Below are 25,012 nucleotides of genomic sequence, written 5' to 3' on the forward strand. Positions count from 1 at the left end.
CTCCATGAATTACAGCCCATCATTTAATTTTAAACATATTCACAATCAAATCCATCTATGATTCTGCAGCAGGAGATAACCATCATGAGCTCAAAAGGCCCATCATCCTTAGATGAACAGGTAGCACCCAATCTGAGTCGGAAGATAACATTTCAAGGCCTATTCTCGAGACTTGAACCTATCATCTACACAGAAGCTCTAAGGGGATACGCTACTGTCCTATCCATGCCCCTCATGATTTTATAATCTTCTACAAGGTCACTCCTCAGCCTCCGACACTCCACGGAAAAATAGCCCCAACCGATTCAGCTTCTCCCCAAGGCTCAAATCCTCCAACCCCGGCAACATTATTGTAAATCTTTTCTGAACCCTTTCAAGTTTCACAACATCCTTCCAATAGTAGGGAGACGAGAGCTGCATGCAATATTCCAAAATGGCCTAACCAATGTCCTGTGCAGCCACAACATGACCTCCCAACTCCTGTACTCAATACTCTGACCAATAAAGGAAAGCATACCAAACACCTCCTTCACTATCCTATCTATCCTCTATTCTATTTTACTTTCAAAGGAACTATGAACTTGCGCTCCAAGTTCTCTTTGTTCAGCAACACTCCCTAGGACCTTACCACTAACTGCAGAAGTCCTGCTCGGATTTGTTTTTCCAAAATGCAGCACCTCACATTTATCTGAATTAAACTCCATCTGCCATTCCTCAGCCCATTGGCCCATCTGATCAAGTTCTCCCTGTATTCCATGAGACCTAACCTTGCTAACCAGATTCCCTGGGGAACTTTGTTGAACACCTTACTGAAGTCCATATAGATCACATCCACCACTCTGCCCTAATCAATCCTCTGTGTTACTTCTTCAAAAAACTCAATCAAGTTTGTGAGACATGATTTCCCATGCACAAAGTCATGTTGACTATCCCTAATCAGTCCTTGCCTTTCTAAATACATGTACATCATGTCCCTCAGGAATCCTTCCAACAATTTTCCCACCACCAACATCAGGTTCACCGATCTAAGTTCCCTGGCTTGTCCTTATCACCTTTCCGAAATAGTGGTAGCACATTAGCCAACCTAGAGTCTTCTGGCACCTCACCTGTAACTACCAATGATACAAATATCTCAGCAAGGGGCCCAGCAATCATTTCCCTAGCTTTCCACAGAGTTCTAGGATACACCTGATCAAGTCCTGAGGATTTATCCACTTTTATGGGTTTCAAGATATCAGCAGCACCACCTTTGTAATATGGACATTTTTCAAGATGTTACCATCTATTTCCCCACATTCTGTATCTTCGAGGTCCTTCTCCACAGTGGACACATATGCAAAATACTCGTTTAGTATCTCCATCTCCTGTGGCTCCACACATAGGCTGCCTTGCTGATCTTTGATGGGCCCTATTCTCTCCCTAGTTACCCTTTTGACTTAATGTATTTTTAAAAACTCGTTGGATTCTCCTTAACCCTATTTACCAAAGCTATGTCATGTCCCCTTTTTGCCCTCCTGATTTCCCTCTTAAGGTTACTCCTACTGCCTTTATACTCTCAGGATTCTCTCAATCTCTCCCATCTATACCTGACACATGCTTCCTTCTTGAGAGCTTGCTCTGCATAGACAGCTACACTTCCCACATCACAACCTTCAAAAGCCCTTAATTATCGCCAAGTGCTTTGAGATGCTGGAGTTTGTAAAAGATGCTATTTAAAGATTTACATCTTGATGCAGTGTGATAAGGTGGAGAACATTCACATATCCAAACCAACACAACAAGGAAGTCGTTAACATACTCACAGCTACAGATTTGACAGCTTTAATTAGTTTTTTGCTCTCCATGTTCTTGAGGATTTTGTTGATTTCAGTCAGTGGAAGGTTACTCTTGTATCGAATATCTCTGCTCCATATCCCTATGAAAAATCAATTTAGATCAATGGAACTCAACAATTAAATTTAAAGGTGCATTAACTCAAAGGAACCAAAATTCAGATGTTCCAGTTCTACTATTTAAAATAATATGCAGAGACGAATCGATAATTTTATTGAATCACAAGTATTAGTGAAACTTTCATAAGCTTCTGACTTAGTGGCAAGAGTCCCATTCAGTCGCCCAATTACAAAATTTAGATGGAGGGGTGGAGGGTGTGTCAGAGGTGGAGTCTTTCAAATCTTTTCGGTTAACCAAATGAATTCCATGCCACTACTTTGAAGATGGGCAAAGCAGATCTCTAATACTTATCCCTCATTTTTCCAGCATTGTAGAAGAAATTGACCTAGTCATTTATTATATTGCAGTATAAGGGACTTTGAGATGTATAAATTAGTTGCTGTGATTATGATGTTGCAATAGTACCTTCACTTTAAAATAAATTCATTGACTGCAATATATTCTGGGATATGAAAGGCACTGTAGAAATGAAATTCTCTCTTTTCACTCGAACAAATAAAGCAATTACACTTAAATGTGCACAATGCTCTTCTCTACATATAATAGAGTAACAATATTGAGAGAGTTGGGTTTCTCAACCCATCCCAAAACAATAAATCCTTCCACAACCTCTCTACAAAAAGGAGGAAAGAGAGAGTTTAAATGGAAATGAGCTACATCAAAATGTCTCTGAAACCCATGACATGCTTTACAATGTGCTTCCATCGTTATAACTGAGCAGTTCTGAAGGTGGAATATGAAGAATAGAAATGTATTTTCATATCATATACATTCAGACCAGTATTCTTCAGTTTGGATCACAGGGTCCTGCTAGGATTCTAAAGGGTCATTTTTATGCTGAGATTGATTGGTAGTGGGGTTAAAGAGAGAAGGGATGCAGGATGTGATGGAAGACATCAAGAACAATTTTTAAAAAGGATTATAAGCTGCTTGTGAATTTGGAGGATTTTAGCTACTGTACCTTTATTTCCAGCATCTTCTATGATTTGATAAACCAGTTTTTCTTGATTGTCAGAACCCTTCATTTTGCTGTTAAAAGAAATCCACACATCTAATTAAAAGGTATACTAAAGACTGCAGCAATTCTGAACTAGGAGTTAAACATCAACTCAAAAGAGAGAAGTGTTGGTAGGTAGTAAAATTCTATACCATGAACTAGAAACAGAAACGGGGTTTGGCTTGTGCTGTCAATGCCCTAAATGAAAAAAAAACAAAGAGTGGTAATATTCCAAAGTTTAGAAATGGTTAAATGTGAACATAGGAGTTATGGTTAGTAAGTTTGCTGATGACACCAAAATTGGTGGTGCATTGCACAACCAAGAAGGTTACCTCAGGTTACAAGTGGACCTTGATTAGATGGGCCAATGGACTAAGTGGCAGAGTAAGTTTTATTTAGATAAATATGAGGTTCTGCATTTTGGGAAGGAAAATCAGGGCAGAACTTATACAATTAATGGGAAGGTTCCAGGAAGTGATGCTGAAAAAAGAGACCTTGGAGTGCAGGTTCATAGATCCTTGAATACGGAGCCACAGATGGACAGGACAGTGAAGACAGCGTATGGTATACTTGCCTTTATTGGTCAGTGCATGGAATACAGGAGTTGAGAGGCCATGTTGCGGCTGTAGAGGACATTGGTTAGGCCATTTTGGAATACTAAGTGCAATTCTGGTCTCCCTGTTATAGGAAGGATATTGCAAAACTTGAAAGGATTTGGAAAGGATTTACAAGGATTTTGCCAGGGTTGGAGGGTTTGAGCTATAGGGAAAGGCTGAATGGGCTGAGGCTATTTTCCCTGGAGCATTGGAGGCTGAGGGGTGACCTTACAGAGGTCTATAAAATCATGACGGGCATGATTAGGCTGAATAGACAAGTACTTTTACCTGGGCTGAGGTAGCCCAGAACTAGAGGGCACTGGTTTATGATGAGAGGGGAAAGATTTAAAAGGAACCTAAAGGGCAACTTTTTCATGCAGAGGATAGTGCATGAATGGAATGAGATGCCAGAGGAAGTGGCAAATTACAACAGTTAAAATGCATCTGGATGGGTATATGAATAGGAAGGGTTTAAAAGGAATATGGGCCGAATATGGGCCAAATACTGGCAAGTAGGATTAGATTTATTTAGGATATCTGGTCAGCATGGATGAGTTGGACCAAAGGGTCTGTTTCCATGCTGCACAGCTTTATGACTCTATGTGTATGACATCAGTGCTAAAAAGAACAAGGTGGAAGTGTGTAAATGAAGGAGTAGCAATTAATCAGAACCATACAGCACAGAAACAGATCTTTTGGTCCAACTTGTCTATGTTGACCAAGTTTCCTAAACTAATCTAGTCCCACTTGCATGTGTTTGGGCCATATCCCTTTATGTATTTGACCAAATGTCTTTTAAATGTTGTAACTGTACTGCAGTTACCACTTCCTCTCGCAGTTCATCCCATATACAAACCACCCACTGTAAGAAAATGTTGCCTCTCAGATTTAAAAGGGACCTTTCTCCTCTCACCTTAAACCTATGCTCTCTAATTTTGAACTCCTCCACCTGAGGTAAAAAACTTTTGCTATTCACCTTATCTATGCTCCTCGTGATTTTATAAACCTCTATTTATAAACCCCTCAATCTCCTAAGCTCCAGCGAAGAACGTCCCAGTCTCTCTTTAATAATTCAAACCCTCCTGGTAAATCTTTTCTGAACCCTCTCCAATTTAATAATATCCTTCTCATAGCATGGCAACCAGAAGTGTACATAGTAAATTGGAGGTGTAGTGGGCAGCGAAGAGGGTTCCCTCAGATTACAACAGGATCTGGACTAGATGGGCCAATGGGCTGAGAAGTGGCAAATGGAGTTTAATTCAGATAAATGAAAGGAGCTGCATTTTGGGAAAGCAAAGTTTAGCAGGATTTATACACTTAATGGTAAGGTCCTAGGGAGTGTTGCTGAACAAAGAGACCTTGGAGTGCAGATTCATAGCTCCTTGAAAGTGGAGTCACAGGTTTATAGGATAGTGAGGAGGGCGTTTGGTATGCTTTCCTTTATTGGTCAGAGCATTGAGTACAGGAGTTGGGAGGTCATGTTGCGGCTGTACAGGACATTGGTTAGGATACTGTTGGAATATTGCATGCAATTCTGGTCTCCTTCCTATTGGAAACATGTTGTGAAACTTGAAACTGTTCAGAAAAGATTTACAAAAAATGTTGCCAGGGTTAGAGGATCTGAGCTACAGGGAGAGGCTGAACAGGCTGGGGCTGTTTTCCCTGAAGCGTCGGAGACTGAGGGGTGACTTTAGAGGTTTACAAAATTATGAGGGGCATGGATAGGATAAATAGACAAAATCTTTTCCCTGGGGTCGGTGAGTCCAGAACTAGTGGGCATAGGTTTAGGGTGAGAGGGGAAAGATATAAAAAAAAAGGGACCTAAGGGGCAACTTTTTCATGCAGAGGGTGGTATGTGTATGGAATGAGCTGCCAGAGGATGTGGTGAAGGTTGGTACAATTGCAACATTTAAGAGGCATTTGGATGGGTATATGAATAGGAAGAGTTTGAAGGGATATGGGCCAGATGCTGGCAGGTGGGACTAGATTGGGTTGGGATATCTGGTCAGCATGGACGAGTTGGATCGAACGGTCTGTTTCCATGCTGTACATCTCTATGACTCTATGTGATGTCACCAATATCCTGTATAATTTCAACATGATGTCCCAATTCCTATAGGAGGTAGTGAGGACTGCAAATGATGGAGAGTTAGATTCAATAAATTATGGTGCTGGGAAAAGTACAGTAGTGTTTCAGGCATACCCATTCATCAGGACTGGGGAGGGGAAAGGGGGGAGAAAGAATGAAAGAAAGTAAATAAATAAAACCAATCAATATTCTTTTCCACTTATCCACTCCACCCTTCCCAGTGACCTATCACAACCACTTACCTTCGCCCACCTATTGCCATCCTACTGACCTTTCCCCTAGCCCCACTGCCCTCCCACTACTTATTTCTCAGCCCCCTCCCCCATCTCCAGTCTTGATGAAGGGTTATACCAAAAACATCGAGTCTCTTGCTCCTCAGATGCTGCTTGATCTGCTATACTTTTTCCAGCACCACACTTTATCATCCCAACTCATCATCATACTCAATGATCTGAGCAATAAAGGCAAGCATGCTAAATTCCTTCTTAGCCACCTTGTCTACCTGTGACACAATTTTCAATGAACTATGTACCTGCACCCTTAGGTCTCTGTTCGACAACACTCCCCAGTGGAGTCAGGCTTACCTGTTTTGATGGTTCTAGATGATGCTAAAAATTCTGTGATGCTATTTTACAGATGGGCAAAACGATGTATCCTATCTTGAAGCTTCCACTATAAAAGATTTTGAACATTTCTCCCCCAGACCTCTGCAAGATCGAAACCCTTTCTCCTCCATTTCACAATTCTGGAATCCATTTCATAAGATCATTCAAATTAGGAGGAGTAGGCAATTCAGCCCCTCAAGCCTGCTTCAACATTCAATAAAATGATGGCTGAACTGTTTGGAGCTTCAATTTTACTTCCTTGCCCGTCCCTAGTGACCTCCGCATCAATCAAAAATGTAGTACAGGTTTGAAATATATCCAATGACCTATCCTCTGCTACTTTCTTTCGAAAAGAATTCCAGAAAAGTAATTCCTCCTCATCTTCACCTTAAGTGTGCCACCCCTTTATTTTTAAACAGTGGGCCCATGTTCATGATTACTCAGTCTCTGAGGAGTAGTTGCCTTAAATTTACATTTCACTGGTTTTACCACTATCTCCTTTTCCATTAGTTTAAGTTAAAGTAATGCCTGAATTTTACCACCCATGAATGCCCTTTCCTAGTTTATATACTTAATCTCGAAGCAGGAAAACACACTGTTTTGTCCAAAATGTGGAATTTTAGCACCTCTTAACAAGAGCAAGTCACTCAAGTGTCTTTCTGCCAAGTGCCTCTGAAGTCTATATATTGCACTTATCTCACTATTCAATTCATTTGGATTCTACCCTTTGAAATCTAAAAACTGAAAGAACTGCAGATGTTGGAAATCAGAAACAAAAACAGAAAACTTGATGCCATATTTGTAAAAGTATGATAAAGAGAGTGGTAAGGCTGAGAACAGCAAGAGGTTTTGAAATCTTTAGAATTAAGAGCTGAAAGTGCAAGAGATCATGTCACAACTCCTGGTGTGAATGCAACGGGAAGGGTGGGAATCAGATAGAGGGTGAAGAATGATGCAGAATAAAAAGAATTGTTGAAAGAAGCCTTACTCAAAAGTAGTACTGGTGAAGCAAAGGGAAGAGCAAATAAGGCCAGTGATGGGAGAAAAACCAGAGTTAACAATAAAGTCACACAGATCACCTTGGTGAAACATAACATGCATTCCCAGAGAGGAAACCAGAGAAAGTGCTGCAAGAACCTTTCTGATTGAAGAAGCCAAGTTCAGTTTTTTTTGACAGTTTTGGGATTAGTGGAGAAAAAAATGTTTGGCACAACATTGGAACAGAACTTCCTGTAATTGGGTCAGAGCCTGCAGTGACTGCCAGAAGGTTAAATGGAACATTAGGGGACGCATAAGAACAGGAGTAGGCCAGTCAGCCCCTCACATTGGTCTGTATTTCAATTAGTTCATAGTCAATTTGAATCTTAACACAAATTACCCTTCTTTATCATTAAGTATTCTATAATTATAAACATTTTATTTTGGAGCCACCATGCTTCAAAGTCTACTCTGCTGACAAATGAAAAGTGAGATGGAGGAGGACAAGGGAACATGTCCAAAAAGCAATGTACTGGAGAAACAAAATCTTCAAAATGTGGAGATTGCATTTCATTCTGCTATTCCTCAGATTCTTCTGCCATCTACCACTGTAGTTACTATCCACTTTTTAAATAGGGTCAGCCATTGGTCCCAACCACCATTCCCAGTAATCCAGTCCAGCCCTTAATAAATCCCAAGGTAAAGAGATGATTCCTGGCATGAATCCTAATACTTCAGAACCTTGAACCAGCAATGTTTGTCAAAAGAAAATGCAACAAACTAAGTCAAGGTCTAATCTTTTACTGCCAATTACCCCAACACACCTGTACATTGCTAGAAGTGGAGCTAAAGGTAGAAAAGTGAAGTCAAAAGTAGACATCAGCCAAGACCTAACTGAATGACAGAATACACTCTCCTTGTTTCTGTGTACTTTCCACAATCTAATAATCCAGAATGATACAAAGTTAATATTCACATAGTTACGCAAAATATTAAAAGAGCTCACTCACCTTGCAGTCTGTGTATCCTTTATGCGATATAGGAGACCTGAAGTACCCCTTAACAGATCCAATTGGCCCTGAAATAATTCAACAATGTTACTTACTGAATGAAATGAAATGAAACAGGAAAGATAAAAGTGCTCAAAGATGTATTCAGCAACATTACTGCAGTTAAAATTTTTTAAAAGGGTGGCACGATGGCTCAGTGGTTAGCACTACTGCCTCACAGCGCCAGGGATCCAGGTTTGATTCCAGCCTTGTGCAACTGTCCGTGTGAAGTTTGCACAATTCTTCCAGTGTCTGCGTGGGTTTCCTCTGGGTGCTCCAGTTTCCTCCCAGAGTCCAAAGATATGCAGGTCAGGTGAATTGGCTATTCTAAATTGCCCAATGTGTTAGGTACATTAGACAGAGGGAAATGGGTCTGGGTGGGTTACCCTACGGAGGGTTGGTGTGGACTTGTTGGACTGAAGGGCCTGTTACCACACTGTAGGGAATCTAATCTAATTAAATAACTTTGCTGATTTGTTGCACTCTTCAAGCCACTCACTTAAGAAAATTAAATTACATATTTTAAACAATAGGGGAAAAAAACCCCACTGGTAACGAAAACAGACTTAAGCACCAATACAGCGCTCACAAAATGAACAGAAAAGCGGTATAAACCTCAAGTTATCTAGCTAAGCCTGCCGTCACAGCACCTTCAAATGACTTCAAAGTCACGACTTTAACATTTAGTAAATGGAACGGCAAACAGAGAAGCTGAAATTACATCAAAAGACGTGTACAAGAGTACAGATGATGACAACACCACCACTTACAAATCCTCCATGTAACCATAAACCATCTTGATATGGAAATATATGTCGATGTTCCTTCACTATCACTAGGTCAAAATAGTGGAACTCCCATCCTAACAGCACTGAGGGTATACCAACACCAGATAAACTGCAGTGGTTCAAGATAACGGTATACTTTTTTTTTGAAAAAGCTTTTAAGGAATGGGTAACAAATGTTGGCATTTCCGGAAACATTCAAATCCCATGACAAAATAAAATTACAGGTTAACCACACATTATACATGCAAATAACAATCCTTCAAACCCTGGAAGTTACATTCCAAAATTCAAGCAGTTAGAGGAAATACCCAGAAATTAATGCTTCATTAATAAGGCTAAAAGCCTAAAACACAAACAAGACATTACTGCAAAACCAAACTGAAAACAAAAAATGCTGAAAATCACAGCAGGTCAGGCAGCACGCTAGCATTTCAAGTCTAAATGACTCTTCATCAGAGCTGACGTGAACCACAAACCCAACAAGAGGAACAAATTCTCAATACAATATGGGTCCAAATCACACCCAATACTGGAGCCCACAATATAACTGACTCTCTCGTGCAAAGTTAAGGAAACAGACTTACAGCACAACACCAAATTGTCATCTTTCAAACAAGATGTTAAATGTTACTCTGTCTATATATGGATAACAAATAGCAGAAAATTCAACTCAGAGTCTGGCCAACACTTATCCATTGATAAACAACTAAAAGTTCATAGGTATCATCACATTGCTGTTCGTGGGACTTATATTTATTCACTCATTGGATATGGGAGTCTTTGACTGGGCAAGCATTTATTGGCTGTCACTAGTTGCCTTTGTGGAGGTGGAGGTGAGCAGCCCTCTCGAACATCTGCAGTCCATGTGTTGTAGGTAGATCCTCAATACCATTAGGGAGACAATTCTAGAATAAGGAACTGCAAGGGAACATATAGGTGATGGCGTTTCCTTGTCTTTTTAGGTAGAATTGCTCATGTACTTAGAAGGTGCAGTCCAAAAGTCATTGGCAAATTTCTGCAGTGCCTTTTATAGATAGTACAAATAAATGCTACGGAATGTCAGCAGTGGAGTGACTGAATCCTTGTGGGTGTGGTGCCAAAGCAGGCGGTTTTGTCCCAAATGGCATCAAGCATTTTTGTTGTTGGAGTTGCACTTATTCAGACAAGTGCAAGTATTCCATCAAGCTCTTGATGTCTTGTAGATGGTGGACAGGTTTTGCACCACTATAGTCTGAGCCACTAACCTAGTCCTGTAGTTCAGTGTTTCTGGTCACTGGTAAGCCCCAGGATGTTGAAAGTGGAGTGAAACAGAGATTGTAACACCATTCAACATAAACATGTTGCGGTTAGACTAACTTTTAATGGAGATCATAATTACCTGGCAATTGTGTGGCACAAGTGCTACTTGCAACTTTTCAACCCAAGCCTAGAGATATCGACTAGGTCTTGTTACATTGGACTGCTTCAGTATCTGAGTCGCCGTGAATTATGCTGAATATTGGCAAACATCCCCAATTCTGGCCTTATGAAGGGAAGGTCACTGATGAAGCAGCTGAAGATGGTTGGGTCTAGGACACAATCCTGGGGAAGTTCTGCACAGATGTCCTGGGGCTGAGAGGTCAGACTTCCTGATGTTCCAACTCTGATCTCCAGCATCTGCAGACTTCACTTTCTCCATCTTCCTATGTGCTAGGTATGACTCCAACCAGCTGAGAGGTTTTCCCCAAATTCCCAGTGACTCCAGCTTTGCCAGGATTCTTTTGGAGACCACACTTGGTCAAACATGATCTTCAGATCAATGGCTGTCACTCTTACTTCACTTTTGGAACTTAGCTCTTTTGATCATGTTTGAACCAAGCTGTAATGCAATCGGGCCTAGTGGAATCCAAATTGAGTGTCAATGAGTAAGTTATTCCTGAGCAAGTGTTGGTATTCCAACATTTTGCTGAAAATGGCAGGACAACTGGTGGGGTTGTAATTGGTGAAGTTGGATTTGCCTTGCTTTTTGTGTACACAACACAACCTGCTGCAATTTTCTAAATTGTCAGGTACATGCCAGTGTGGTAGTTGTACTGGAATAGCTTTTGCTGGGGTGCAGCAACTATGGAGCACAAATCTTTGGTATTATTGCTGGAACCCTATAAAGGCCCATAAGCCTTTGAAGTATCTAGTGTCTCCAACCATTTCTTGATTTCGCATGGAATGAATCAAAGTGGCTGAAGACTGGCAACTGTACTGCTGGAAAACACAGGAGGATCATCCACTTCTGGATGAAGACGGCTATGAATGCTGATCTTCTGCACTGATGTGTTGGGCTCCTCCATCATTGAGGCTGGTGATACTTATGGAACTACCTCCTTCAGTGAGTTGTTTAATTGTCCATCACTATTCATGACTGGATGTGGCAAAACTGCGGAGCTTAGATCTCATCTGGTGGTTTTGAGATCAATTAGCTCTAATTGTTTATGTTGTTTGGCATGCAAGTAGTTCTGTTGTGACTCATAACCAGGTTTTGCCTGGTACTGCTCCTGGCACGCCCTTCTCTGCTCTCCATTGAATCAGGATTGATCCCCTTGTTTGATGGTAATGATGGACTAAGGGATATGCCTAGCCTTGAGGTTGCAGATTGTGTTTGAATAAGATTCTGTTTTTGATGGTCCACAGTACTTTATGGTTGCCCAGTCTCAAGGTGCTAGATCAGTCAATTTCAGTTCAGACCATGGAGCCACAGTGCAAGGGACTCTCAATGTGAAGGCAGGACTTCTATCTCCACATGAACTGTGTGGTATCACATTACTGATACTATAACAGACAGATGTATCTACAGCAGGCAGACTTGTGAGGAAATGGTGACATATGATTTTTTTCCCTAACCACCTGCTGCTAGATTGGGTCTGCAATAATGACTTTTAGAGCGTGACTGGTTTGGTAGTGCTGCTGCCGAGCCACTCTTGGTGGTGGACATTGAAATCTCCCACCCAGAGTACATTCGGCACCTTGCCACCCTCAATGATTCCTTGAAGTGTTGTTCAAATAGAGGAGCACAGTCATCAGCTTAGGGAATCAGCAGTAGGTTTTCATGACCATGTTTGGCCTGATGCAATGAGATTTTGCAATGTCGAGAGTAAATAATGAAAACTCAGAGGGCAACTCCCTCCTGACTGTGCCGTCACCTCTCCCAGGCCTGTCCAGTTGGTAGGAGAGGACATATGCAGGGATGGTGATGGTGATGGTGATGTCTGAGACATTCTGAAAAGTATGCTTCTGTGAGTATGACTATGTCAGACTGTTGCTTGAATAGTGTGTGAGACAGCTTTCCCAATTTTGGCACTAGCCCCAGTTGTTAGTAAGGGGGACTTTGCAGGGTCAACAGGGCTGTTTTGCTGTTGTCCTATGTTGATGCCAGGTAGACTGGTTTCATTTTTAGTGATTGATACAACTGAGTGGCTAGTTCAGAGTCAACCACATTATTGAGAGTCTGGAGTCACATGTATGCTAGACCAGGTAAAGGTGAAAGATTTCCTTCCCTGAATGACATGAGTGAACCAGATGGGTTTTACTCCTTCCCCAACTATTAGTGATTTGTTAATGTTAGAATCTTATTGCCACCATCTGCCACGGAAGGATTGGTATGCAGAATATTACTCAAGTTTCCAGATTAGTGAAAAGCAAAAGAATTGTGGAAGCTGTAAATCAGAAATAGAAGCTGCTGGAAAAGCTCAGCAGGTCTGACAGTATCTGTGAAGGGAAACCATGATCCAACAACTTGTGTTTCTGTTTGCATATTAATGGTCTAGTGATAATACCACTCGGCCATTGCCTTGTTGTGTACAAATGGTTGTTAATTTCCTACACTACAGTAGCTACACCACAAAAATCTCATTGAATATTCCAAAATGCTTTAGAGTCAGAGGTTAGCATATGCACAATATGAATACAATAGATTTGTTATGAATATTTAACAGCCTACTATTGCGAGAAGTCTGTTGATAGCCATTGCCCTCTTCTGTGGCTCCACATGTGGCATGTCATTCTGAATAACTTGGTCTGTGATTCCTTGTGGGAACTGCTGACAGAGTTCTATAATCCTAGAAGTAAAAAGGAAATGATAATAAGTCAATGTGACAACTATAGTATATGGTCTAATTTAACTGCTCCGACACAGTAAAATGCAAGTATGCTCCTTACAAGATATTCAGAAGCCTATCACCTCAGTACTGCACTTACCAGTGAAAAACTACAGTACGTATGCTATACTCATGATGGAACAGAGAACATATAGTTTATATCACAAGGTAATAGCATTGGGGAGTCACTGTGTAAAAAAAAAGTACAATCATTTGAAAGGTCAACTCTGAACAACTTACTTCTATGAAAAGTATTTGATCTTCTTAATTATTTTACATTGCTAAAGTTGTTCCCATACTTCAGTTTCTGTTCCATCACAACTGATGTAAAGGCAAACCAATGCAAACTTACCTCCTGAAAGTGTACCTGATAACAAAAAAAACTCTTTACCGAGTCACAGGAAAATAGGAGCAGGATTAAACCGTTCAGCCCCTTGAGCCTGCTCCAGATTCTAGATCATAGAAAGTGGAGAAGATTGGTTGCACAGGTTGAGGTTCTGGATATAAGTTTGCTTGCTGAGCTGGAAGGTTCGTTTTTCAGACGTTTTGTCACTATACTAGGTAACAGCATCAGTGAGCCTTCGGTGAAGCGCTGGTGTAATGTCATGCATTCTATTTATATATTTAGGTTTATTTGGGCTGGTGATGTCATATCATGTGATGTCTTTTCCTGTTCTTTTTCTAAGAGGGTGGTAGATGGGATCCAATTCAATGCTTTTGTTGATAGACTTCTGGTTGGAATGCCAAAGAACCAAAGACACATACATCAAACACCACCAACTTCATCAGCAAGGACAACATTGTCAAGCTAGTGGACCTATGCCTTATCATCCACTTCACCTTTAATAACAAAACCTACAGACCAAATCAAAGGAACACCAATGCGATCTCCAATATCAGGGTTCTTAGCCAAGACAGTAATGCAGAGACTTGAACAAACAGCTCTGCCAACCATCCAACCCAAACCTTTGTCATCACTAAATGAAACGAATTACAGGAAACCTTCAAGACCATCAAATAATATACTTACTGGTATAAAATTCACAAAAGAGAAAAACAACAAACTGCCATTCCTAGAGGTCACAATAGAGCGAACAGTCAATGGGGAACTTCAAACCAGCGTCTACAGAAAAACAGCACATACAGACCAAATATTGAACTACAGAAACAATTATCCCAACACCCACAAAACGAAGCTACATTAGAACATTATTTCAATGAGTCACCACACACTACAGCACAGAGGAACTATGCAGAGCAGAGGAAAACCACCTATACAGTGTATTCAAAAAGAACAGTACCCAATGAACACAGTCTGCCGATTTCTCAGCAACAAACACGAGAAAGGCTTGGCAGAACGGATTAGGGAGAACACAAAGGCATTTTACACGTATGTGAGGAATAAGAGAATGGTCAAAGAAAGAGTAGGGCCGATCAGGGATAGCATAGGGAATTTGTGTGTGGAATCTGAGGAGGTAGGGGAAGCCCTAAATGAGTTTTTTGCTTCTGTCTTTACGAAAGAAACGAACTTTGTAGTGAATGAAACCTTTGAAGAGCAGGTGTGCATGCTGAAACGGATAGAGATAGAGGAAGCTGATATGCTGAAAATTTTATCAAACATGAAGATTGACAAGTCGCCAGGCCCGGACCAAATTTGTCCTCAGTTGCTTTTGGAAACGAGAAATGTAATTGCTTCGCCACTTGTGAAGATCTTTTCATCCTCACTCTCCACTGGAGTCGTACCTGAAGACTGGAGAGAGGCAAATGTAATTCCTCTCCAAGAAAGGAAATAGGGAAATCCCCGGCAATTACAGACCGTCCGTCTCACGTCTGTCATCTGCAAGGTGTTAGAAAGGATTCTGAGGGATAGGATTTATGACCATCTGGAAGAGCATGGCTTGATTAAATGCAATCAACACGGCTTTGTGAGGGGCAGGTCATGCCTCACAAACCTTACTGAGTTCTTTAGGATGTGAATAGAAAAGTTGATGAGGGTCGAGTTGTGGATGTGGTGTATGTGGACTTCAGCAAGGCATTTGATAAGGTTCCCCATGGTAGGCTCATTCAGAAGGTCAGGAGGAATGGGATTCAGAGGAACATAGCTGTCTGGATACAGAATTGGCAGGCCAACAGAAGACAGCGAATGCTAGTAGAAGGAAAATATTTTAGGAAAGATATGGATGCTTTGGAGAGGGTTCAGAGGAGGTTTACCAGGATGCTGCCTGGACTGGAGGGCTTATCTTATGAGGAGAGGTTGACTGAGCTCAGACATTTTTTCATTGGAGAAAAGGAGGAGAAGAGGGGACTTAATTGAGGTATACAAGGTAATGAGAGGCATACATAGAGTCAATAGCCAGAGACTATTTCCCAGGGCAGAAATGACTAACATGAGGGGTCATAGTTTTAAGCTGGTTGGAGGAAAGTATATCAGACCTCTTCGCATCATGATCTGCCAATATACTAAAACAGCAGCTAATGAACTTAAAAGACCCTACAGGGACAAGCAAAATGAATGTCATTTACAAAATACCGTGCAAGGACTGTAACAAACACTACATTGGACAAACCAGCAAAAAACTAGCCACCAGGATAAATGAACATCAACTAGCCACGAAAAGACATGACCCACTCTCACTAGTATCCTGACATACAGATGTGGAACAGAGTAAATTCAAGCATATTTACAATCACTGCCCCCCAAGGGTTCCTTCATCTTAACCTCCCTTATCACTGTCTGCTCATTGCACAACACTAAATCCGATATTGCCTGTTCCCTAGTGGGTTCCACCACAAGCTGCTCCAAAAGGCCATCTCAGACATTCCACAAATTCCTTTTCTGATTTTCCTAGTTCACCTGCATATTGAAATTCCCCATGATGACTGTGACATTGCCTTTCCTATACAGCTTTTTCTAACTCCTGGTGTATCTTGTGCCCCAGCTGCTGACTACTGTTTGGGGACCGATACATAACTCCAATTATGGCTTTTCACCTTTACAGTTCCTCAATTCTACCCACAGACTCTATACCATCTGACCCTATTCATTTCTTATTCTCGATTTAATTTCAACAGATTAGGGTTGTTTTCCAGAGCCAGCCAAGAAGTGACTTAAATAGGGGCTTGGCTAGACTGGACAGGAATTACCTGTTCCCCCTAGCAGGAAGGTCTATTATTGGCTGCACAGATTTAAGGAGATCAGTTGAAGGTTTAATGGGGATAGAAGGAAAAACTCTCTCCCCAAAGTGTCAAGAATTTGCTGTTCAGTTGTGGTTGAGGCAGAAACCTTCAAAGGTTTTCTACGATTCTCTTACTGTTCCATTAGTGACCAGGCCCTAAACTCAACTGCCTTCCTACATGTCTCTGCCCCTCTAAATCATTTCTCTCACTCCCACACCTCTTTACTGAGTTTTTGGCCATATGAAGCTCCCTGATTTGTTCTATAAAAGTCCACGTGAAGTGTCTTAGGATGTTCCATTAATAAGTGCAACATAAATAAGTCATAAAAATAGAAAATACTGAAGAAACTCAGTTTAACATTTCAAGTCAGTTAATACTTCGAGTCAGGAATGACTTCTCCAGATTTGAAATGTGTTGGAAAGTAGATCCTTTTATACTTTTGACAGAAGCAGAGGAAGAGCAAAAGTTCAGAAGTTAGAAGTTCCAGTACAAACTACAAAAGGAGTTGTTAACAGTGGGGAAAAAAAAAGAAATGCAAGAAATGTATATTAAGATGTGAAAGGGAGCGAATTGGCCCTTTCTAGTAAATGCCATGTAAACAAGACAAAGACGACACGGCCGGGAGACGCGAAGAAGGCAGAAAATAAATACTCTCCATGCTAGAAGTCTCAAAAAGCACGGAAATTTTCAGCAGCGTCTGAAGAGTGAAAACTTTTCTTCAGTGGTGGAATTTTACAACGCGAAAATGGCTCTATCTTGTCACTGCAGCCAGTAATAAGAAGGCAAGAGCTACTCAAAAACTTTACCTGCTTTCCAGCCCTACAGAATCTACTGCTTCTTGCTTCACTTTCACATCAGCCATTATTTCAATATATTGGTGCCGATTCAATTATCAGCATGACAATATATTGGCGACAGAAGGATTTGTTTTTGGATCTGGTCTACAGTGTTGTTGACGTGCCCCTCGGTCCAATGTTGCAACTCTTGCGTTCCACGTTGTATCAAATCTCAGCATCAACGTTCCAAATGACAGGCTCACCCTCCAACCCCGGGGTTAACCATCTACAGCGTCAACTCCGAGCTGGGGGCCTTTCATTCTGCCGGCTCAGCCTCTTATTCTGCAAAAAGGCCAGAGATTCATTTGCCAGGCTGCACTCCTCGCCTCTCGTCGTTAATTACAAGCAGCGTCTTCTGTTGCCGTATGTTACACTGCAGTTCTGAAAATAGTGAAAAACCAAAGAGGCAGCGGATTAATTCTGTGACCATGTTCTCCGGCAATCTGAGAAGCAGCTATCTAGCTTGAGCTGGGGCCTGACCAGAGTTTGGCGCTTTAGCTGCAAGTCCTGTTATCAAGAGTGGTTAGTTGCAAACTTTGTGTTGCAAAGGACAAGCAATCATTTGAGACAACACGTTTGCCATCCCTCTGAGAGAGGAAAGTAGATATCTTAAAAATGCATTCGTTTAGTTTTGCTTTACGTGGGATCTGATAATGGCGCAGTAAATTTAAACAAAATCTTATCAACTGATCAAATTTAAGGAAAGTAATAACGGGGATAAGGGTGAGGAGGAGAAAATGTAGACTGGGTGAGCTTTAATTTCACATTAGGCAGAGAAAGGAATAGACGGGGCGAAAAATTTCGGATTAAGAGAAAATAAAGTAAAAATTAAAAGTTTTTAATTAGTTCGTAGAATCAGCTAGTTACTCCCATCAATCTGACACTTGAAATGTGGACGGGCAGGTGTTGGATTGGGGTGACAAAGTTAAAAAAATCACACCAGGTTATAGTCCAACAGGTTTGTTTAGAAGCACTAACTTTCGGAGCACTGCCCGTTCAACAGGCGATTCTACAACCACTGTATGAAGGAGCAGCACTTGGAAAGCTAATGCTTCCAAGTAAGCCTGTTTTATTATAATTTGATGTTGTGTGATTTCTAACCATGTTAAAATGGTGAGAGACTGATAATTAAAGTTAGCTTTCTGTGATGATTTTAGTTTATAAAATGCAACGACTTCATGCCATAAGAGCGGCTAGGTAGCCGTTTTCCTAAAACTAACCCGAGCACAACTCGGATATCAACATTGTGGACTTTTTAAATTTACCATGCAACTTCCCTTCACCTGAAACTATTTCTGTGGAGTCTGACATTTTTAAAAATTATTTATCACAATCCCATTTGGAAGTTAGTCCGAAATCTGATTCTGCCACCATTTCAGGTTAATGCATTTCAGATTCGATTTCCCAAGTTAAAAGATGGGACGAGGAACAAAAATTTTTTTTGGGAATACAAATAAATAAATCACTGGTAATCTAAAGATTGGTCAAAAAAGTATGTTTTAAGATATGCTATCAGAATATGCAGGTACGATAGTAGAAAGAAAGTTCAATATACCTTGTAGAGATCTTTAAAGTTATAAAGAGGCTCAATGGGGTAGATGTAAGGAAACTGTTTTCACTTGTGAATGAGACCAGAGCAAGGGGCAAAAATATAGCCACTAACAGTACTAAGAATAATTTCTTTAAATTTTAAATGGGATGATTGAATCAGATATCATTGATAAATTTAAGAAGTAACTTGTAGGATAAAATTACTATAGCACAGGACAAAGCCACTCAACTCATTATGTCCATGCTGACGGTGCACCATACTGCCATCCCATTGTCCTGAAACCATATCCCGCAAATTCCTCCTTTTCAAATATCCCAATAATTTATAAATGTTTATGGCACAGAAGAAGGCCGCACGTCATTTTCACTTTACGCTGCTGAAAAGTGAGTCAACCTGTCTAATCCTTTTGTAGCACTTGGTCCTTAATCTCTGGAGGTTTCAAGTGCCTATCAGAGACCCTTCAAATGCGTTGAAGGTTGCTGCTTCAACTTTTAGGCAATGAGTTCCAAACTCCTACCAATGTCTGGATGTAAAACATTTTTGTCGTCTCCCCTCCAATCTTCCTAAGAATCACTTTAAATATATGCACCCCAGTCATAACCCCTCTGCCAAGGACAAATAGATTTTTCCCATCCATTCTGTTCAAGCCCCTCTCAACCTGTACACCACAATTAAATCTACCGTCAGCCTCCACCTAAGCCTACCCAATCGTTCTTCGTAGCTGCAATTCTCCAATTCTGGCCACATCTTTGTAACATCTCCTCTGTATCCATTGGATGGCAGTTACATCCTTTCTGAAATGAGGGGACAAGAACTGTACACAGTACAGTACTCAATTTTTGGTGTAACTAATGTTTCTATATGCCTTCTTAAAGACAATATATATCTGACTCGTAATTGAACGTAGGGATTTGAGGACATGGGGTAATCAGAGTTAGAGGAGATTAATGTTAGCAAGTTGTGAGAAGATTTGTAGCTCAAGTTGAGGTTCTGGATGTAGTTTGCTCGCTGAGCTGGAAGGTTCATTTTCAGATGTTTCGTCACCTTACTAGGTAACATCTTCAATGAGCCTAGTATGGTGACGAAACTTCTGAAAACAAACCTTCCGTCTCAGCAAGCAAACCTACATCCAGAGATTAATGTTGCGTATAAATAAATACTAGTGTAGATCTGGTGAGTCAAGTGACTTGATTCTGTGGTGTAGGTACTATATAATTGCCATAGAGGGGGAATTTCAAAGTAAAAAGGTGCAGGTTGGAATTTGATATCTTCTCCCACTGTCAGATAGTAATTTTTTCAGAGCTTACATCAAACAAGAATGCAATGGCGCACAAGTTTGTTTGCATTACATAAAAAATATTCTAATCAACTTGTTAGCCACTATATTTTATATTCCAATGAAACTACTTATTTTTATGCAAACTACTGTAAGTACAGCAATCACTCTGGTGTGAAAAAATGAGGAGGGATGTACCAATTGAATAATTGTAGGAAAATGAAAGTGTTAGGTGCAGGAATAGGTTGAGTTCTTCTGTAACTAGAGGAGTAGTAACAGCTTCAAATGGGAATAGTGGTCTAATCTGCATATGTCGTGACAGAGTATCCTATTATCCAAAACATCCACCCAATTCAGGTGATAATTTTATTATAGCAAACAGGACCCTATGACCCAAATAGGATACCAGATGTCAAATACAGTCACACTTCTTGTTGGCCGTTTTGGACACATGATGATCAGTTCCATGGGTAATTGAACCAAAGTTATTTTGTGGGATCCTGAGAAAAAGGAGACGCAACAAGCATTAAATTGGCCATTGCTGACTTGGGAATCCTCCCAACGATTTGCCTTGCTGTAAACTGCCCAATTCTGAATGCAGCAAACTATAGAGGACAACTATTTGGCATTCCCTGGTTTATCTGCCAATATTAAAAGAGTTTAGAGGACCCGACAACCACCTGGAAAACTCTGGGCAGCCAAGTAGAGCAAGTCAAAACAGATTCATGGGAAAGTTGAACTTTAGAAGCAAGAGTAGGACATTAGGCCCTTCGAGCCTTTTCCACCTTCAGTAAGATCATGGCAGACCTAGTTGCGATAGGAACTCCATTTCCTCATTCCATAACTTGGAATGGGCAGGTTGTCTTATGAAGAATGGGGGTTTTCAGGTATGAAGAATGGTTTTCAGGCTATTCTTGTATCCACTGCAGTTTAGAAAAGTGAGAGGTGACTTGATTGAAACAAAAAAAAATCCTGAACAGTCTTGACAGGGTGCATATGAAAAGATATTTCCTCTTGTGGGAGAACCTATATTTCAGGGTTACTGTTTACAAATAAGGGGTCACTTATTTCAATCAGAAACAAAGATTTTTTTTCTTACAGGGTTGTGGGTCTTTGGTACTGTCATCTTCAAAAAGCAATTGAAGCAGAATCTTTGAATATTGTAAGACAAAGATTGTTGGATTCTTGATGAGCAAGGGAACTAAAAGTAATTAGGGTGAGGTAGAAATGTGGACTAATCAAAATCAGTCTGATCTTAGAGAATGGTGGAGCAGGCTTGAGGGGACAAGTGAGGGGCCATTCCTGATGTAGGTCTTTAGCCCAAAACATCAATTTTCCTGCTCCTCAGATGCAGCCTGACTTGCTGTGCTTTTCCAGCACCACTCTAATCTTGACTCTGATCTCCAACATCTGCAGTCCTCACTTTCGCCACCTTGAGGGGCCAAGTGGTCTACCCCTGCTCCTAAATTTGCATATGTACACCACAAGGTCCCAAGTCTGAGTCTTGGCTTCTGTTGAGGTACTTTTAAAAACACAATCACTGTTGTAGGAACTAAGAAATGCAGTAGCTAATTTGTACTCAGCAAGTTTCCAAAAAAAGTGATAACGATCTGATAATCTTTTTGTTAATTTGTTCATGAGGGATAAATATTGGCCAGAATACAAAGGATAACTCCCCTGTTCTTATTTACAGTAATGCCATAGAATATTTTATGTCCACCTGAGACAGTAGACAACTGTATTTGAACGTCTTATTGGAAAGATGGCAGCTCTGATGGTATAGCACTCTCAGTACTACACTAAGTGCCATAGTGTTCATTATATGAATCCATAACTTTTGAGTTAGAAATAAGACTGCTATGATCTGAACTGCCCCTCTTTACAATTGCATGTTCAGAAACACCATATTTTGGCTTAAAACTTCAACAAAGCATGATCTACCTGTTTGGGTGGCTTAGCAGAGCTTGTGGCTCGTTTTAAAGACTCACTGGGCTTTGCCGAACGTTGTGGCCAATATTCATCCTAATGGCAAACTTTTAGAATGTGCCCCTGTGCTTCACCACATTGTTGCAGAATACTGGTTGGTTCTGAATCTCAGGCATTCTGCCTAGATCAGAGTTCTTAATCTCTTAATGTTTGGGAAGGAACTGACGGGATCGACTGAAATGTAAGCCCTGGACACAACTGCTAGTCTTAGTAACCAACCAGGTCTGAGACTGGGTCACCCCATGCCTACCTGGCCACACCTGGACCCCCCTCACCTGCCTCTTCGGCTAAACTCTAACTGCGCATGCGTCGTTCCCAGGCGCCGTTGCTAATGCCGCTGTAAGAGTTGATTTGATTGCTTGTGGCGGTTGCCAGGCGACAAGAGACGGCCCATCGGAGGAGCCGTAGCCGCGCAGTGCGGGTGTTGCTAGGAGCGAGACCGAGGTGTTCGTGCAAAGCGGCATCTGGGTAGAGTCGCATAACGCTGTTTCTGGTGCGTCGGTTTGTTATTTATGAAGTGCCAATAATAATAATAATAATAACAATGCCAGTAATAATTGGGTCATTAGTTATTGACACGAGGAGGAGGTTTTAATGGTTAAATTATTGGACTGTTATTCTCGAGGCCTGGATGAATGAGCCAGAGATATCGAGCTGAATCTGTAGTGGAGTGGGCCGGGGCATCAGGTGGCTCTGTGCTGCTGTTGGCTAGCACTGCCTTGTCTTCAGGACCTTTTGGAGCTGGGTTTTTGGGGATAGTGAAAGGCCACTTGTCAGAGGCTGACTGGACTTTTGTTTCAGTCGTCTTACAGCCCCACCAGGTCTGTTCCCCAGGGGTGGCTTCTCCTTAGCAGATCATGGTAGCGGAACTCCAGATCAGTCTTGTGGCCCTTCCCAGTAAGCGGGTGACAGGTCCCATGGTAGCTGTCACTATTCTTTGCTTGAGCATTTTAAAAGTTACTGCGTGGATTGCAGCATTATAGGGTACCTTCTCCTAAATCTACAACAGCGGGCTTCTGCTTCTTTCAAGATGAAGGATTGAGAGTCCACCTTGCTGTTCATAATTGGACAGTGATTGTGCCCTTTGTCCACTGTTGCTAGTTCAGGGAAAATCACTATTTGGTGACTGCTTCTCAGGGCCCAGACCTGAAATGCAAAATCCTTACCTTGAACTTAAACCTCCCCAGGGCAGCTGGACAATTTAAATTGTGGTAATTAAATCATTTTGGAATCGAGAAACAGCTATGCCCCTTTTAAAGCCTGGAAACTACTGCATTAAAGCGCAGTATAAATCCATCTGGCTTACTAATATTTTACTAATAGAGAAAGAAGTCTGCAGTCTCTATCCTATTTAGTGTATATGTAGCTCCAGACCCACATAAGTACTATTGTCTTTCAATTGCCCTCTGAACTGGCCTAGCAAGCCACTCTGTTATTTATAAAATGACTCACCAGAAAGGTAGTGAGGGATGAATGAAAATCATTACCTCATTATTAATTATATTCACTTCCTGCATTAATAAGAAAAGTCAGAATTATTAATAAACAATCCTATTATTAATTATCATTGGAGTTATAATTGAATCACTAATTAATTGGAGGTTATTTATAATCCATGTAGTTACTGATAATCATTGTAATTTTTAAATATTGAACTTATTGATACTCATTGAGATAACAAATTTTCCTTGGCTTGTGTATGCTATGTAACATACACAACATGTAATATTCATTATGCTACTAACCATCATTTGATATTAATTAGCATTGTTATTTGAATTCTTTATGAATAACTACTAGTATTAATAATTGGAGAAATTTATTATTATGATAGTATTAAATTAATAATTGAAGTAAATGATTATTAACAACATAATTGGGTGTAGATTACTGGGGTTATTTACAATTTTGGGTTTTTTTTTTAGATTAGACTTACAGTGTGGAAACAGGCCCTTCGGCCCAACAAGTCCACACCGACCCGCCGAAGCGAAACCCACCCATACCCCTACATTTACGTCTTACCTAACACTACGGGCAATTTTGCATGGCCAATTCACCTGACCCGCACATCTTTGGACTGTGGGAGGAAACCGGAGCACCCGGAGGAAACCCACGCTGACACGGGGAGAACGTGCAAACTCCACACAGTCAGTCGCCTGAGTCAGGAACTGAACCCGGGTCTCAGGCGCTGTGAGGCAGCAGTGCTAACCACTGTGCCACCGTGCCGATCCCGTCAGTTCCTTTCTTGCTCATAAATTTAATTATTTGAGTTTGTTTGTTTGGTGAGACTCATGCTGTCATTGATAGTTCCTGAATAACTTTGTCCTTTCTTTGAATAACATTTATTTTAACCTGGCTTTCTGGCTGGAGCTAAACATGGTTATGTCACTCATTGATGTTCAGAAGGTTCACTCTCCCATTGTGTTGTCTCTGGCCTCATCCTGTAGGTGTCTGTTATCTGAAGGAATGACAGCTGGATCTATTGCAGTCCCACACATCATCCCACTGAGGATTCCTCTCCTTGGTAAATTCAAGAATGAAATTGATACTAACACTCTTATCGAACTCAAATCAGGTAATAAAAAAGAATGGTTTCTTGACTATAGTTGATATGGAGTGGTTTCTAACATTGAGATTGCCACCAAACATTCACATTATTAGAATCTCAGAAATATATTTGCTTCCAGATGCAAAGGTCACTACTTCTTCAGTCAGTCATTTTGTGCTCTTCCAATTTTAGCCTCTTTTGGGTCACCAGTTTTTATTGCTTCACCAACAATGGCTGAACTTTCAGCTTCTAGTCCCTAAACTCTGGAATTCTTTCCATAACTCTCTGCTTCTTTCTCCTTCTTGAAAGATCTCTGTTAAAACTCACTGGTCCAAGTAGCTCCTCTGTCTTGGTGTCAAATTGGTGTCTGATTGTTTCTCTGAAGCACTTTCAAATCTTAGAATAGTACTGCATAGAAACAAGTGACTGTAAATCATATCCCAGTTGTTTCAAAG

General features: G+C 40.9%; 2 protein-coding genes across 6 annotated transcripts in view; one reads left to right on the plus strand and one right to left on the minus strand.

The window, feature by feature from the left end:
• Positions 1 to 17,442, minus strand: part of polr3f (polymerase (RNA) III (DNA directed) polypeptide F) — a 33,236-nt gene extending 15,794 nt beyond the window's left edge. Inside the window, exons 1-5 of the mRNA XM_060831676.1 lie at positions 17,166 to 17,442; positions 13,026 to 13,143; positions 8,229 to 8,296; positions 2,915 to 2,982; positions 1,803 to 1,915 (exon numbers count right to left, since the gene is read on the minus strand). Of these exons, the coding sequence (XP_060687659.1) occupies positions 1,803 to 1,915; positions 2,915 to 2,982; positions 8,229 to 8,296; positions 13,026 to 13,143; positions 17,166 to 17,221 (423 nt within the window). The 5' untranslated portion in view covers positions 17,222 to 17,442. The remainder of the gene's footprint in view (positions 1 to 1,802; positions 1,916 to 2,914; positions 2,983 to 8,228; positions 8,297 to 13,025; positions 13,144 to 17,165) is intronic.
• Positions 17,443 to 17,720: 278 nt separating this feature from the next.
• The window catches only part of dzank1 (double zinc ribbon and ankyrin repeat domains 1), a 109,008-nt gene continuing 101,716 nt past the window's right edge, over positions 17,721 to 25,012 (plus strand). For 2 of the 5 annotated variants that reach the window (XM_060831669.1, XM_060831673.1), the window contains exons 1-2: positions 22,425 to 22,502; positions 24,457 to 24,584. In XM_060831669.1, coding sequence (XP_060687652.1) covers positions 24,476 to 24,584 — 109 coding nt within the window. In that variant the 5' untranslated portion in view covers positions 22,425 to 22,502; positions 24,457 to 24,475. Of the gene's footprint in view, positions 18,254 to 21,299; positions 21,543 to 22,424; positions 22,503 to 24,456; positions 24,585 to 25,012 lie in introns of those variants that run through there. The other 3 variants (XM_060831672.1, XM_060831670.1, XM_060831674.1) reach the window with 3 other exon arrangements.

The sequence above is a fragment of the Hemiscyllium ocellatum genome, chromosome 10 (assembly GCF_020745735.1).
Source record: "Hemiscyllium ocellatum isolate sHemOce1 chromosome 10, sHemOce1.pat.X.cur, whole genome shotgun sequence".
Classification (NCBI taxonomy): domain Eukaryota; kingdom Metazoa; phylum Chordata; class Chondrichthyes; order Orectolobiformes; family Hemiscylliidae; genus Hemiscyllium; species Hemiscyllium ocellatum.